The sequence below is a fragment of the Cephus cinctus genome, unplaced genomic scaffold, assembly GCF_000341935.2.
Source record: "Cephus cinctus unplaced genomic scaffold, Ccin1 Ccin1_scaffold0132, whole genome shotgun sequence".
NCBI lineage: Eukaryota > Metazoa > Arthropoda > Insecta > Hymenoptera > Cephidae > Cephus > Cephus cinctus.
The window spans coordinates 643,152-659,407 of record NW_014332865.1 but is presented as its reverse complement, the minus strand read 5'-3'; the positions used below and the strand labels follow the sequence as shown (position 1 = coordinate 659,407).

General features: G+C 35.1%; 4 protein-coding genes across 6 annotated transcripts; 2 read left to right on the top strand and 2 right to left on the bottom strand.

The window, feature by feature from the left end:
* The first annotated feature begins 49 nt into the window (after positions 1 to 49).
* On the top strand, positions 50 to 2,811 carry LOC107263059 (TGF-beta-activated kinase 1 and MAP3K7-binding protein 1). The gene is made up of 7 exons (XM_015729875.2): positions 50 to 68; positions 150 to 288; positions 631 to 868; positions 955 to 1,087; positions 1,163 to 1,403; positions 1,481 to 1,737; positions 1,816 to 2,811. Exons 2-7 carry the CDS (start codon positions 198 to 200, stop codon positions 2,269 to 2,271), a joined length of 1,416 nt encoding a protein of 471 aa, XP_015585361.1. The 5' UTR covers positions 50 to 68; positions 150 to 197; the 3' UTR covers positions 2,272 to 2,811.
* Positions 2,476 to 5,266, bottom strand: LOC107263060 (4-hydroxybutyrate coenzyme A transferase). Of its 3 annotated transcripts, none has more exons than XM_015729876.2 (6): positions 4,870 to 5,266; positions 4,660 to 4,812; positions 4,350 to 4,589; positions 3,872 to 4,276; positions 3,508 to 3,774; positions 2,476 to 3,443 (listed from the first exon to the last, which is right to left on the bottom strand). In XM_015729876.2, the coding sequence occupies exons 1-6, from the start codon at positions 5,021 to 5,023 to the stop codon at positions 3,253 to 3,255; spliced, it is 1,410 nt and encodes a 469-aa protein (XP_015585362.1). In that variant the 5' UTR covers positions 5,024 to 5,266; the 3' UTR covers positions 2,476 to 3,252. The 3 variants fall into 3 exon arrangements, with proteins under 3 accessions (XP_015585362.1, XP_024936192.1, XP_024936193.1); XM_025080424.1 differs by having other exon boundaries at positions 4,907 to 5,266; XM_025080425.1 differs by having other exon boundaries at positions 4,660 to 4,792; positions 4,870 to 5,000.
* A 147-nt stretch (positions 5,267 to 5,413) lies between these two features.
* Positions 5,414 to 11,331, bottom strand: LOC107263058 (4-hydroxybutyrate coenzyme A transferase). The gene is made up of 6 exons (XM_015729872.2): positions 10,927 to 11,331; positions 7,415 to 7,567; positions 6,982 to 7,221; positions 6,492 to 6,896; positions 6,108 to 6,374; positions 5,414 to 6,011 (listed from the first exon to the last, which is right to left on the bottom strand). Exons 1-6 carry the CDS (start codon positions 11,108 to 11,110, stop codon positions 5,827 to 5,829), a joined length of 1,434 nt encoding a protein of 477 aa, XP_015585358.1. The 5' UTR covers positions 11,111 to 11,331; the 3' UTR covers positions 5,414 to 5,826.
* Positions 11,332 to 12,424: 1,093 nt separating this feature from the next.
* LOC107263053 (V-type proton ATPase subunit B) lies at positions 12,425 to 16,163 on the top strand. The gene is made up of 4 exons (XM_015729860.2): positions 12,425 to 12,594; positions 13,388 to 13,854; positions 13,990 to 14,655; positions 14,814 to 16,163. Exons 1-4 carry the CDS (start codon positions 12,507 to 12,509, stop codon positions 15,078 to 15,080), a joined length of 1,488 nt encoding a protein of 495 aa, XP_015585346.1. The 5' UTR covers positions 12,425 to 12,506; the 3' UTR covers positions 15,081 to 16,163.
* The last annotated feature ends 93 nt before the right edge of the window (positions 16,164 to 16,256 follow it).

The following is a 16,256-nucleotide window of genomic DNA, read 5'->3' as shown; positions in this document are numbered from 1 at the left end:
TTTACTTCGCATATAAAAAAATGTCTAAAGATTCAGTATTCATGAAGATAGCGATGGTCACGTAGTCGGTATTATGAATTTCTTCTCATATCACACTGAATCGGTAAAACGTTTTATAGACTTCACATTTTGTTGCTTAAAACATGTAGGGGTGCTTTTATGTTGTGTCAAGTATTTCTTGTGAAACAACACGAAAAATGCCTGCCAGGGCAGAAAGGCCTAGTTTGATGTCATTTCAAGATGCTCAGCACAGTTGGACGGATGATTTACCAGTCTGCAAACAATCTGGTGAGTTTCTATTGTTTACTTGATTGACAGTGCAAGGAAACTAACCTGACACATCCAATTTACATATTTTAAAAGTAATGTTCGTTTTTTTCCTGTTAATGCAGTTTTGCACGATTTGTTAATTCATACATACTATCTTTTCATTTTGTTTGATAAAAAATCAAAAAAATTTTGGGAAATCAATGATATAAGATTTTTAAACTTTAGATCATAGTTTATATATATCATATCAAACACTATTGGAATGTATCATATACATAAGAAAAATTGAACCATGTTTTCTTTATAAATTTTATATTGAATTATATACTAGCACGGTTCTTTATCCATGCATCGGTGTAGGTGTTGGGTTTTCAACAAACCAAATATATCGAGAAGATGGATACCGTCAAGAGGAACATCCATTTGAGGATCGAAGTTTCCACTGCCGCTATGATGATTCTACATTTCTGTATGGAGTATTCGATGGGCACGAAGGTACCAAAGCAGCAAACTTTGCCTTACAACGCATGGCTGCAGAAATTCTACTGGGACAACTCAATGGTAAAACAACTGATGAAGAAGTAAAGGAAGTTCTTAGGTAATATTGTTATTAAACTTAATACACAATGCATAGGACTATAAAAATCATAATTGAGTAAAAAATTTACATTATGTTTATTGCAGACAGGCATTTATCACAGTAGAGAGGGGTTATTTGGACTCAATAGGTGATCTCTTGGCTGAGCGTACAAGTTTACAATTTGATATTCCTGATGGCTTAAATTCCTATGAAGCATACCAAAAATTTCCACATCTGGTACAAATAGCACAACAAAATATGATATGCGCCGTTCGCAGAAAAGAATGACATTGTCAATCCTATGATTTACAGGTCAATAAACTTAATTCCTTGAATTGTGAAATATCTGCTGGTACAAGTGCAGTAGTGGCTCTGATCTACGGAGGCAGATTATACGTTGCAAATGTTGGTGACAGTAGGGCTTTGCTTTGCAAAACTGATAGCAATCAGGTACTCAGAGTTGTTCAATTGAGTGCTGATCATGACTTACGAAATGAGGATGAACTCTTACGTCTCTCCCAATTGGGTTTAGATATTGAATCTATTCGACAGGGTAAATATAAACAATTAAAACTATACATACACAGATCAAACAACTACATATTTAAGGTATGATTTACTTTTTTTAAGGTTCCCACCTGGGAAATCAGGAGAACACACGGTGTTTAGGAAATTATCTAGTCAAAGGAGGATATAGAGAGTTTGAAGAACTAGCATCAGCAACAGCAGAACCTATAATAGCAGAACCAGAAATCAGTGGTGGTATAGAACTTGACGATTCATGTAGATTTCTATTACTAATGTCACGGGGTCTTTACAAGTCATTAGAAGAAGCTACTAAATCCGATCAAGTGAATAAAGACTTAGCCCAAATGGCTGTACAGCAGGTAATTATGCGTCGAAAAATAAAACTAATATTGCAATAAATATTCAAAAGATAAATACACATAATACATAATTTTCAGTTCAGAGTACAGTCAACCTTAACAGGAGTAGCACAAGCCGTAGTCGACAAGGTTGTACGAATTCATCATGACAGCAACATGAGTAATTCTCAAAATACTTTAACCACAGGAAAACGGGATGATATAACGTTGCTTGTTCGCAACTTCAATTTTCCTCTTCCGCATGCATTAAAGAGTCCCACTATTCCCTCCGTCAGATTCAATCCAGTAGTCCAGACTGCACCGATTACAACCCTACCTGACGAGGATTATTCCAGCACTGGAACAGGAGCAAGTGAAGATAATGTTGATACATCAACCACAGAAACCTCTACAACCTCAGATATATATCCTCCTGACGCCAAGCCTCTTGACAGAAACGCAAAGATTAAACCGTACGTTGACTTCACGGAATATTTCCAAAATGTCGAGAGGAGACGGTTAGAAGGTACTTTACCAGAAGGTATAGATTTTTGAAAATGCGAACCTTATTGGAAAAACATTTAGGATTCTATAAGTTTAATAGATTGTATATTGGTATTGTATGTATGCGTGTGCCTTTTGTTACATTTCATAACAGAATTTACTGCCTGAAATTATCAGAATTTAGAAACTTTAAGTTCATTACAGAGTCTAAATAATGTTATGGAGAGGTTTTTTTGAATCAGGCTTCATCGACAGTTGTCGTTTGTGCTGCGATATTTAATTCCACTTTTTTTTTCCTATACTATCAATCGTGCACTTTCGAATATTAATGAGATAAAAGTTTGATGCTGTGATGTTATCGATAATAAACGTTATCACAATTGAATTACTACATAATATTTATACTGAGCATTTATCAGATATTCGGGCGTAGAAACGTCCCAAGAATTATACCGTGCGCCGATATACAGGTGTGTATATATATATATGTTATAAAAATTTAGTGTATATTTGTTCTTGTACAAAAACACTTTACAAAACAAATGCTTGTCCAAATGTTTGCTGCCAATAAAGGACATTATAAACTTGTCATTACATTTGGTTTTACATTGATTTTCGATTTTTTCATTATTATTTTAAACTATCTTACTGTATAAATACGGCGATCCTTTGTTTGTTCTAATTGTTCTTGTAAAAAGATTATTTTGTAAAAAAAAAACAGAAAAGAGGAACTACTGTTGTATTATCAATTAGAATAATTGAGCGTAAGATGAAACATATTTCCAGAATCAGCGTTATTTACCTCCAATGAAACTTATTTTTTCTGTATCATTACATCGAAGAGACGAGGTTTTTGTCAAAGTTTTAGAATTTCGCCCAAATCAATTAATTGCCTTTTTTTAAATGAGCATCTATCTGCTAGTATCATAAAGAACAACCGCGGTTCAATCCCGGTTATGTAATCACTGTTACGTCCCTTATGATTACAAATAGTTATAATTCACTTCTAGAAAATCAATATTTTTTGTGCAATCATAAATATTTGGTTGGCATTGTCTTTAGTCGTTCGTATGCAGCTTTCTCGAGACATTCTCTATGATCCGGATGTGAAATTTGAATAAGTGCATTTGCTCTCTGTCGAAGAGTTTTACCAAAAAGCTGAGCTACCCCATGTTCCGTAACAGCATAATGTATATGACCTCTAGTTGTTACCACACCACCACCTATTAAAAAGATTTTCAATTAAGTATCCAATTAAATTTAATCCTAATGTTTCTTAAGACATACCTAGCTTTAGGACCGGTTGAATTTTACTCTCTCCCTTACTGGTTACTGAAGGGAATGCTATAATTGCTTTCCCCCGACCATCATGGCATATTGCTGCACCTCGAATGAAATCTAGCTGTCCACCAAAACCGGAATACATCTTAACTCCAAGACTGTCAGAACACACTTGGCCAGTAATATCCATTTCAATGCAGGAATTTACGGCTGTCATTCGAGGTTGCATCGCAATTACTCGTGGATCATTAACGTAATTGATTCCCAGCATTTCTATGCACATTTAACGAAAAGAATCACGTCAATTACATAAAACAGTATGAGCAAAATTTTATTGCTACATAATTATTTCTTATTTTGCAAAACTCACCAACAAATGGATTATTATGCACATAGTCATAGAGTTTCTTAGTGCCAAGCACCATAGTACTGACTGCCCTACCTCGATGCTTTATCTTTTTCTTATTAGTGATACATCCTTTCTCAACAAGGTCTAACATTCCATCACTGAATATTTCAGTATGTACCCCAAGGTTTTTATGATTGCCCAATGCACACAATATCGCATCTGGTATATTACCAATACCCATCTGTAGGGTTGCTCCATCCTCAATAAGTCGAGTGGCAATAATCTTGCCAATTTCTTGTTCGATATCTGTAGGTGGAGTTCCAGCAATACAAGGCAATGGACAATCATATCTTACAGCCCAATCAAAATGGCTACAGTGAATGACAGCATCCCCAAATGTCCTTGGCATATGTTCATTTACTTGAGCTAAATTATTAAAATAAATATTGAACATAGCGATATAAAAAAGGGTGTTTAACTGACACAATTATAGACTGACCGATGATAACTTTTGCCGTGCAAACAGCAGCACGAGTACAATCCACGCTAGTACCTAGTGAACAATATCCCCGAAAATCAGGAGCACTGACGTGGATCAGTGCTATATCAGGATTAATTCTCTTCTCAAAAAACAGCTTCGGTACTTCATGTAGAAATATCGGTATGTAATCTGCTCGTCCTTCGTTCACCGCCTCGCGCAAATTCGAACCAATGAATAAACTGACAGATCTAAAATGTTCTAAAAGAAGAGTTTCTTAGTCTCTAATATTCATAGAGGATGAGAGTAGAATTCAATCAAACTTCAGTACTCTCGAATTCCGGATTAGCAAATGGGGCACTTCCCTCCAAACCCATATGTAATAGTCGTACACCACGTAAATTATTACAGACTCCATGCTCTGTCATACCTCGTATTAATTCCATCGGTGTAGCTGAACTACCCTGGATAAATACAAGGTGCTCTGAAAGAATAGTTTTTCCTTATTTACAATTGACTGTGAAAATGAAATTATTTTTACCGGAATTGATGATTTTTACAGCATCTTCTACGCATACCCATCTTGGACAACGTTTTAAAGGTTGACAGGGTTCACGTAAGTATCTAACACCGCATAGATTAAATGGTTTCAATGCTCGAATTCTATCGACTCCTGCCTCAAATCTACGGAACATTTTTCCCGTTTTTTTTTTCGTTATTTAACGTTTTATGATCTTTTGGCGCAACGAGACGACACGTTGCGTTAACTGCGAATTTTAATCGCCGAGCGATATGTGTCGTTGAAGATCACATTAGAATTTGAATGATATATTATCTAAACGGTACATTTGGAATACATATGTCAATTAATCAATATAAAATCCGTTGCCATCTCCACGATTGGCAATTGGGCTCGCGTCGCATTCTTGCGACTGTCCGTTTTTCCTTGATGAAGAATAAGTTTGACTGTGGTGCCTGGTACATGTGTGAATTTTATAATCAACACTATTTTTACAAATTCTATTCTATAGGAATTTGTATAAGACGAGATGAAGGTATTTACCTGGTGAAATAATAATAACTTGTTAATCTTAATACTATATTTCATTAAAAATAAAATACGTCTCGGCCCAACGCACGACCTTCTTATACAAAAGGAACGTAGATAAATACATTATAAAAGATACTATTTCCAAGCAATATTAATCCCTCACATACTTTCTCTTAGTTAATCCATTCACTGGCTGTTCTGAAGTTCGTTACTTATATTTTTCGAGTTTTAACACCAATTTCACGTAGATATTATTCTAATGGCACTGATCTAGTAATAGACTCTTCTTCACAATGTCATCTCATATTCCTTTGTAGAGTGGAACGATTGTTTTCCAAAAGAAAGAAGAGATAATAGTGGCTCCTTAAATATACATATGGCATTTTGTTAGAGGAGCGACTATTATAAAATGCTATGGATTTTAGGCCTTTCACATATGTACGAAGCTTAAGGTTCGGGCATCGTTTTCAAACGTTCGAAAGCAGCTTTCTCCAATTCTTCTCGATGATCAGGATGCGCTATCTGTATCAGAGCGTATGCACGTTGAGCCAAAGATTTGCCGAAGAGACTTGCAATTCCTTGTTCCGTTACAATGTAGCGAACAAGTGCTCTTGATGTTACAACACCAGCACCTGAATGAAGCAATAGCATTATTAATTATCAAGGAACGCAAACAATATAGAAAGGAACATAATGAAAATTCCTTAAATTCGTTTTATTATACTCACCAGACTTAAGCACAGGTGATATTTTACTAACTCCTTTCGTGGTCGTAGAAGGAAGTGCAATAATTGGCTTGCCAAGATTATCTTCACCCATTGCAGCTCCAGTAATAAAATCAACCTGTCCACCAAATCCAGAGTACATCCTTGTTCCAATACTGTCCGAAGAAACTTGACCAGTGATATCAACCTCAATACAAGAATTAATAGCAGTCATCTTTGGTTGTTTAGCAATGATTCTTGGATCATTCACGTAGTCCACCACTAACATCTCTAAAGAACAAACATGGTTACCCGTGAATATTTATACAGTAGCAAAGCTTCCTGCGTTTTTCCATATAAATATATGTTGTTTGAACAAAGAAGATGTATATTACATATTGATCGTACCAATAAATGGATTGTTATGCATAAAGTCGTAGAGCTTCTGAGAGCCCACGCAAAATGATCCTACGATACGTCCACGGTGCATTTTCTTCTTGTTGTTGGTAATGCATCCCTTGTTTACCAGATCCACTACTCCGTCACTGAACATTTCACTATGGATACCCAAATCCTTGTGACCATCTAGCGAAGCTAGAACAGCATCTGGGATACTACCAATTCCCAACTGCAGAGTGGCTCCATTATCGACTAAATTATTAGCGATATTTTCGCCAATTCTTCTTTCCACATCACTAGACGGCTTGACTGCATGAGCAGGCAGAGGTGAGTGATGCCTTACCGCAATATCAAAATGACTGCTGTGAACTACAGCATCGCCAAAGGTTCTTGGCATGTGCTTATTTACTTGCGCTGCAGGAATAAAAATCTTTTATTTTATCATGCCAGAAACAAACCTTTATAGATACTTTCTACAAGAAGAATTTTTTCAACTCACCCACAATGATTTTTGAGTTAATGATGGCTGATCGTACACAATCTACACTAGTACCTAGTGAACAGTAACCCTTCTCATCTGGCTCAGACACCTGAATAAGTGCAATGTCAGGTACGACTATTCTGTTATTGAACAAACGTGGAATTTCGTGGAGAAATATTGGAATTGCATCTGCTCGTCCGTCATTCACTGCAGCTCGTACATTGCCTCCAATAAATGTGCTGATCGATTTGAAGTGCTCTGGATATGACGGAAGCGTCTTACTTTAAAAAAGTGAATTATACGTAGCATCTGTGTTTTTAGTTACAGTACATTGCACACTGAGTCTACTGTTAGCAATTAAGTTTCCCTTGAATAAACTTTGTAACTGTCGTTGCTGTAAGATAATTATGCAACACATCTTACATAAAATACTATAGTATCATTAACATACTTGCATTTTCCTTCTTAGCAAAAGGAGCCTCTCCTTCTAAGTGCATATGAAATAGTCGCACATTTCTCACATCTGTCTTCACTCCATAATCTGTCAATGCCCGAAGTAGCTCAACAGGAGTTGCAGCTGCTCCTTGAACGAATATCACATTATCTGAAAAGAATGACAATATTTACCAGCCAATTCATTATTATTCAATCCAGTATTCAATATATATCTCTTAATTTCATATAAAGACTCTGGTCTTTACTAAAAATAATGGAATTATTTATATAAGATAAATACTCTGTATTTATCAAATGCATCAAATGCTGATATATGAGTCAAAATAGTAATAGTTAATGGCCTTGCTTATTCTAAGATAAACAACTGTATCAGTCGGGTATTCATTCCATCTTTAATTTATAACGAGAAAAATCTCTCACGTAGCTGCATACCGCATCAATGCGTACAAAACAGCACATAAATTGCGTCACAAGATTGATACATACATACATATGTATATTATCTCTTTACTAGCCAGTTGTATTTGTCATGATACACGACAAGTGAACTTTGATACTAAACAGAATTGGATAAGAAGATATCATTTGTAAACGAATTATGAAAAATTTTAAATCTGCCTAATTTTGAGTCTATAAATATATATATATTATGAAGTTTACAGCACGAGAACAAAGTCCACACTACGAAAATATAATAAATATTATTGTGAAGATTATTCAAAGAATGAAATTGATATTCAGAGTTCGATAACACATAATTCTATACACATACATAGTTGTATTCGTTTACAACTCGCCTCAACCATCACACCCATTATGTAATTTAAATTCCTCCGAGACAATATGCTTTAGCGAATATGCAACGCAATAATATAAAACTTAATCAACATTTTAGTAAACACAAATTAACAGTTACACAAGGCATTGTTAAAAATTTGTATTCAAAGATCTAATATTTATCAAACACCATTTACGTATTATATGTATACCCGACTAGAAAATTGTAACATTATCGATTTGCAACTAATATTTTCTGGTAGTTAAGATCATATTAAATTTTAATGACTTTGAAAAAATTGTTTGTTCATAAATAATTTCTTACTAAAGATCTAGTCGGCCAATACCTTTCGAAAATGCCTAAAATAAATATCAACATATTTTATTAGGTTCAGTCTGAGCGTACTTTTTTCATTAGCTAAATTTATCTGTCGCAATCGAACCAATATTGTAAGAACATGTTGGACTCTTGCATGATGAATATTTTTCAAAATTATTTATTGTCATAGGCTTCATTCAATTGCTTCAGACATCGTGGGTCTTCACCACTTTACCCTCCCAAAGTGTTGGGTATTATTTCAGAATAAGAGAAGACTATAGGTTGAACGTAATCAGAAAATTGATACGTTTTGGCGTAAAAATAATAAAAGACAATATAGTGTAAATGTGTACATAGTCTTTAGAATTTGATAAGAAATTATTAATGGTGCATTATTCTATCTATAAATGATGCACTCGTTACAATAACAATATGTATAAAGTATATGTAATAGCTAATAAAAATGTATTTACTCCTTGGTAAAACTGTATCAGTATTAAAATCTGCTCGGATCTTTTACACAATATGTGTAACAAATATAAGCTCCCTCAGTTTATACTGTTCCACTTTCACAATTTGGCACACGTTTGATAAAAAAAACTAATAATGATTATTGTACAAATTTGATCTACAGATTGTGTAATGCAGCGTAATATAACGTTCAATATACCAAATATCAAGATTAACGTATTCGGATATTGTTTTTAATAACAAGTGTAGCGTCAATGTTTGATAACTTTTCAAATTATCGAAATTGTTCTTTGGCCATTAAAATATATGTTTTGTTTTCCCAAACATTTTGAATTCCTTCAATAGAAACAAGCTCGTCGTTCGTAGGCAATCATAAGTCTCATATATTCCATCTTTTTTTCTTTTGATACAAGTCGCGTCTTTTGTTAAAAACTAATCGCAAAAGCATCTAGGTCAACATTCTATTCTAGATACGTGTAGTAGATGCACTAATAAAATGAAAGCTTTACTACATAACTTTTATATTGCAAGTCATGGAACAATAGCACCTATAAATCCATTTTACTTGTAAAGAGATTACACAATTGAGCTCTTTTTCTTAGATGAAAATTTCTTTGTTTATAATAGATACTCCAGCAAGATTCCACGACTTCTGCCAACAAACTATATTTAAATTCCAACTACGTGACTAAATATATTCATATATATATAGATTGCGCATATAATTGTTATTATATACCGAAATGCACAACAAAGATATATATAAATTGTGTTATTGACACCATTATTGTAGCCATCAATGCGAAGCGTTCTGGTACCTCGCAAAGGACGTCTATTTCGCTACCAGTTTGTAAAAATGGAATCGTTTTTTTTTATTTTCAACTATAATATCAAATCAGTAAACAATATTTTCTACTTCATGTTAAATTTTGATAAGATCTCATCAGTTTTGCAAAATTAATTATATCGTTAACATAGTTTGTAAAACACTTGAACGATGACAGCATGGATTGTTTATGTACGTAATTTAGTTATCAACCTGCGCCAATATTTACTTGATTTTTATCAACGCGGTGACATGCTAATGAGAGACATATAAAAATATATTGTATGCTGGACATGAAAGTTATTATAATATTTAATATACAACGCATATTCTGTGAAGCAATGAAAACGGCGCAGCAAGCTGCTTGTCCTTTCTATACTTCCGACTGGCTTCTAGTAGTTAATCGTTGTTAATTTATATACGTTATATACGCTATTGCTGCTGTTGTTATATAACGAACCTCTATTGATGATAAATTTTTTATAAAAGAAAATGATTTTGATATTTCTGTAGACTTGTGATGAATGTCATTATCCGTTATAAATGATTCGAAGCAAATTTAACTTCTATTTTTAGTGGAGGAAAATAACGTAATTTATAGACGATTTCAAAAAATTTGTTGTAAAAGTTGTTAATATTAGAACATCGACAATTATAGATTTTTTATTCCGCTATACTTAGATTAGGTCGCTATGTTTCGGCCATATTGCAGATATATTTTACATTGATCATGATATTATATTTATAATGTTAGACCCATATTATCTGCTATTTAAATCCTGAGTAGATCGTATTTTGTAATTTCGTAATTGACTAAAATTAACGTTAGGATATTCCTTATCAGAAATCTGCCATTTCATGGTGTCAATTTACTGGATATGACTGATAAATTCAATAATGAAGTTCTACCATCCTCTAGAAGAACAGCAAAAGGTTGAACTTTAATCCTATAGATGTTTCTCATCTTTCACTTTTGACATTAAAAAAAAATATAAATATAAACTAAAAAAACGATTGATAAATTAAACTTCTTCCGGGTATCCAGTGAATAGTATGACGTAGCTATAAATCGATGGTGGCACATGGAACAAAGTCCTGTATAACAGTTACTTACCTGACTTTAATTTAGCTTGTTCAATGGCTTCGTCGGCTGTTTGAACCCAATGAGGTTCTCTATTCGGAATTGGCATTGCTGGCTCGTTCACATAAGTGAAGTAAGTTTTGGGCATCTGAAGGCGATAAGACCAGGACGTCGAGAGTGCCTTGGTAAGGCTCGTCATTCGTTTAAGAGCTGCCATTTTCGTTTTTGTTGCAATTTCACACACTGGTTATATTTTTTGTTTAATTGAAGTTGAATATTGGAGGGCGGGAAATAAAATGTATATGGGTCAACACTCCCGAGAGGACGTCACCAATTGTCTCTCCGACTAACTGTCCGACCGAGGGACGAAGGCGTTCTGCGTGTTGAGTAAAGAACCAAATCCAGGCACGCTTGCGTCCCCTCAACATTCGTTACTCAGGGCCGCGTCGTCTACATCGGGATCCCGGCTACACATTTTTCTCATATGCCCCCAAACTATTAATTTATAATTTTGATAGAGCGTATTATGCAAATGTATTCCCACTTTTTATTTGCGCATGCTTGATTATTGCCTTGTATATTCAGGTTAGGGACGCAAAATCATTCTTTGGCGCATAAGTATACGTGGATTTTATTTTCAATTCATTACAGTACATAGTTTCACTAAGAGATGGCTGTCGTGTTTGTATGTTGTTTTGGTTATAAGTTGCAGATGCATGTTTCATATACGCAATACTCATTTAGTTTCCTTTCTTTTCAATATTAATACTCAGGCTTATAATTGTATATGGCTTGGTATCTGGCTCTTATCCAGCAGTCCAGGGTTTTTTCTTAAAATGAGAGAGTTTTAAAGACTATAATCCGTATATCACCTTCAATTTTTATATAATAGCCTTATAAAAATATAATAATGTAAGATTTAATTAATATCCCATTAAACTTTTATTTCTATGCAGTAGTATATACTATTTAAGCATACCGATAATAATTTCGTATTAAAAAACCCTTAAACGACACTTAATGAGCCGCCATTTTTTAATTTTAAAACCACGTGAGTCGATGCTTGTCAACTGACCACCCATAATATTCATTTTCTTCTCAGATACGAATATTTGTTATAAAACTTAATTATAATAATATTTCTAATAACATAAAAGATCTAATAAATCTTATAAATACTATATGTATATCTGACATATGTGTAACGATCACGAAGTTGAGGCCACGTGATCTCACGTGCCTCTAGCCATCTTTCTCTTGTATTTCCTCTGTCCTTCTTCTATCTTCGATTTTATCTCTGTCTGATACAAAGTGTAAGATAACAGTATATTTAAGTCAAAAGCGTTTTACATAAATTTACCTTTCTATTTAAGATTATTAATCTCATAAAAAACCCTAGAGCTGTATTAAATATTAAATATACAATTTTGCAGTGAACTTTAACAGCATCTCCGTGGTGTTAGATACTCTAGTTCCATCTTTGTCTCCCCCACTTTTCAAAAGCAGACTCTATCCTTATTTGTTGGCGCAGTGGCAATCATTAAGAACCAGTCGCTGCTTTCTGCTGTTCGGCGGACTTCGCAGAGCACAGGCACACAACACGATCCGACAAGATGTACTCTAAAACCATTGGGGCCCGTCAGGCCGTCCAGGAACACGTTCTCGCTGTTTCTCGAGATTTCATCTCTCAACCTCGTCTCAGTAAGTTTTCTTGTGTAATTTGTATGAAAATCTATTGGAAGATATAAAAGAATTTAGACATCCCAAAGACCCACCGAAGTGGGCGTAGCACTTGATCAATGCGCAACTGGGTCAGCTGATTCTACAAATTTTACTTTTATCCTTGATTGCTTTAACTGTCAAGTATCGAAAACCCCTTTAATTGTTTCCTTTTATTATTTTCGTTTGTATTTTGGTGTCAGATTTTATAAAAACTCAATAAAAATTAAGATATTGGAAGCGGTTTCAGAATGTCATGTGACTGCAGACGACGAACCTCCATCAGACATTCGGATGATCAGGAGGGGTCGTTCCTTTTTCGTATAACAAGATATATTGGAGTGTTCATACATTCATATCGATTATTTTCATCTTAATTACAGAAATCGCAAAAAGACATTATGTAATCTTGCATCGTTAACTGATATGTCAACAATACATGCTCTCGTGTACTGTTTTGATTTCATATAGTATATCATTTTTTGAAATAAGAACAGCAGTTATTGCCAATTACTAGTTTATAATAAATGCTGTAATTATTTCATAATGAGAAGTTCTAAATAACGTGGATTTGAAAAACTGGGCGTAACCCGTATTTCTGTGATCTATAAATACAACCAAGCTGTGCTTATACATTTTGAATAACAATGTTTTTTTTATAAAATATACGGCTATTGATTTAGAGAATTAATTGTATGTGAAACTTATACCTATTAAATATTTAAAAGCTTATCGTTAAGACTTGTTCATTAATAGGAATACCCTCTTTTTTCAGCGTACAAAACTGTGTCTGGTGTAAATGGACCTCTAGTAATTTTGGATGAGGTGAAGTTCCCTAAGTTTGCTGAAATTGTACAGTTAAAGCTTGCCGATGGCTCACTTCGATCAGGTCAAGTCTTGGAAGTTTCTGGCTCCAAGGCTGTTGTACAGGTCTTTGAAGGGACCTCGGGCATTGATGCTAAAAACACTCTCTGTGAGTTTACTGGTGACATCTTACGTACTCCCGTATCAGAGGATATGTTGGGTCGTGTGTTCAACGGATCAGGAAAACCCATTGACAAGGGTCCTCCAATTCTTGCGGAGGATTTCTTGGACATTCAGGGGCAGCCTATAAACCCATGGTCACGTATCTACCCTGAGGAAATGATCCAAACTGGTATCTCAGCTATTGATGTTATGAACTCCATTGCTCGTGGTCAGAAGATTCCCATCTTCTCTGCTGCTGGTCTCCCACATAACGAGGTTATTATTATATTCTTTAAAATGTCAAAAAAGTTTTTACAAAGATTGTTATTCAAAGTTATGTCATTATGTCATTACAAAAAATCAAATTGTATCTGTGACAATAATTTAAATACCGTCTACGTGTATTTCCAGATTGCCGCGCAAATTTGTCGTCAAGCTGGTCTTGTAAAGCTACCAGGAAAGTCCGTGCTAGACTCCCATGAGGACAATTTCGCTATCGTATTCGCCGCTATGGGTGTCAACATGGAAACCGCTCGTTTCTTCAAGCAAGACTTCGAGGAGAATGGTTCCATGGAGAACGTGTGCCTCTTCTTGAACTTGGCTAACGATCCCACCATCGAACGTATCATTACTCCACGTCTGGCTCTTACCGCTGCTGAGTTCTTGGCATATCAGTGCGAGAAGCATGTCTTAGTCATCCTTACTGACATGTCCTCTTACGCTGAGGCTCTTCGTGAAGTGTCAGCCGCTCGAGAGGAAGTACCCGGACGACGTGGTTTTCCCGGTTACATGTACACCGATTTGGCCACAATCTACGAACGTGCCGGTCGTGTAGAGGGTCGTAACGGATCCATTACACAGATTCCAATCCTTACTATGCCTAACGACGATATTACTCATCCAATTCCCGATTTGACTGGATACATTACTGAGGGACAAATCTATATTGATCGTCAACTTCACAACAGACAAATTTATCCTCCTATAAACGTGTTGCCTTCTTTATCCCGTCTGATGAAATCTGCTATTGGTGAAGGCATGACCCGTAAGGATCACTCTGACGTGTCTAATCAACTGGTGAGTTTAATATTATTTCTATACTTACAGTTTCTTAATCACTTTGGAAAAATTAAATCAGTATTTTACATTAATATTGTGAAATCTTTAATTCTCATAAAATTAAAAATTTGATCTTCAGAAAGTTAATGCTACTAATACAACTTTTCACGTTTCAGTATGCTTGTTATGCCATCGGTAAGGACGTACAGGCTATGAAGGCTGTCGTAGGAGAAGAGGCTTTGACTCCTGATGATCTTCTGTACCTGGAATTCCTGTCTAAATTCGAGAAGAACTTCATCTCGCAGGGTGGTTACGAGAATCGTACAGTTTTTGAGTCTCTGGACATTGGTTGGCAGCTTCTGCGTATCTTCCCCAAGGAGATGCTTAAGCGTATTCCAGCCAGTACCCTGGCTGAATTCTACCCTAGGGATTCACGTCATTAATCGCTCTTCAAATCGTAACTCAGATCGCGTCGTACCGAAGGCGGCTTGACGAGCAAAAGTACTCATTTGCAATTCGACTCGTTATATGAGAATACAACAATATATGACGCGTTGGTACACATTCTCCTACTTTGTCCCGCGCTCATCACATCTTAGCATAAATAACCGGGAGAATTTAAATCCCAGGAACTACGTGGACTCTAAGCGAGGATTTCCTGAAGTCCTTAGTAGATTTTTGCTCTAATAATGATAATAAAGCGAAGCAATTAACATATAAAATAAAAAGAGAACATTTGCAATGTTCCTAGTAAATAAAATCATTGTGTCCAAAGTGGGTAATGCCTACCGGAAACGCGTCACGTTGTATTTACAGAAAGAAAGGGTTTTATCAAAATTTCAATCATTTTAAATGTCCATCTAGTTTCCGTAAAAAGTCGCGAACGAACGGATACTGAGTTTGAGATCTTTGTAGGAATCATAGCGGCAACACCAAGGCCACAAGTGTTATTTATCGTCGGATAAAAATGCTGCGAACTACATCACGATTTCGTCAAATATCCCCGCGCTCAGGATTTCGCAAATATTCGTGCATTGTTGTAACTATAAATTGTAATATATCGTTCAGTATTATTGTAAAGGAAAAAGAAGTGCATCCGCCTCTACTTCAATTCGTGCATCCTACATTCCAACGCGAAATTTTTATTTATGAGATACACTGCGCCTTCCCTTGTGATCGAAAGAAAAGAATGATAAATATGATATATGCCCATCGTTACCGTGTACAGCAAATTTTCCTTGAAGTGTATTTGAAGATATGGAAACACATTTTCTATTAAATTTACAGTGTGTGCGTTACCGAAGGTAGAAAATAAATGAACACCGTTGAATCTGCAGTGTTCAATGTAGTTAATCTGAAAGTTCTTGCACGCTCGTGATCCTCGATAATATTGCGATTGCGAGGCACTTAGATAAATCGTTAAAAAAAATGGTGAAAATCATCAGAAAGTTCAGATTTCGTCGGTGTTATTATCTAAATGTATTATACCTGTATAAAAAAAAAAAACTACAAAATTTGTTGGTGTACTTTTTCTTTCCTTTGTGTGTAATTGCTTCTTTATTTTTAGACAGGCATTATGCATAAATGCAATATATATTCCATGTATATAGGTATACTTA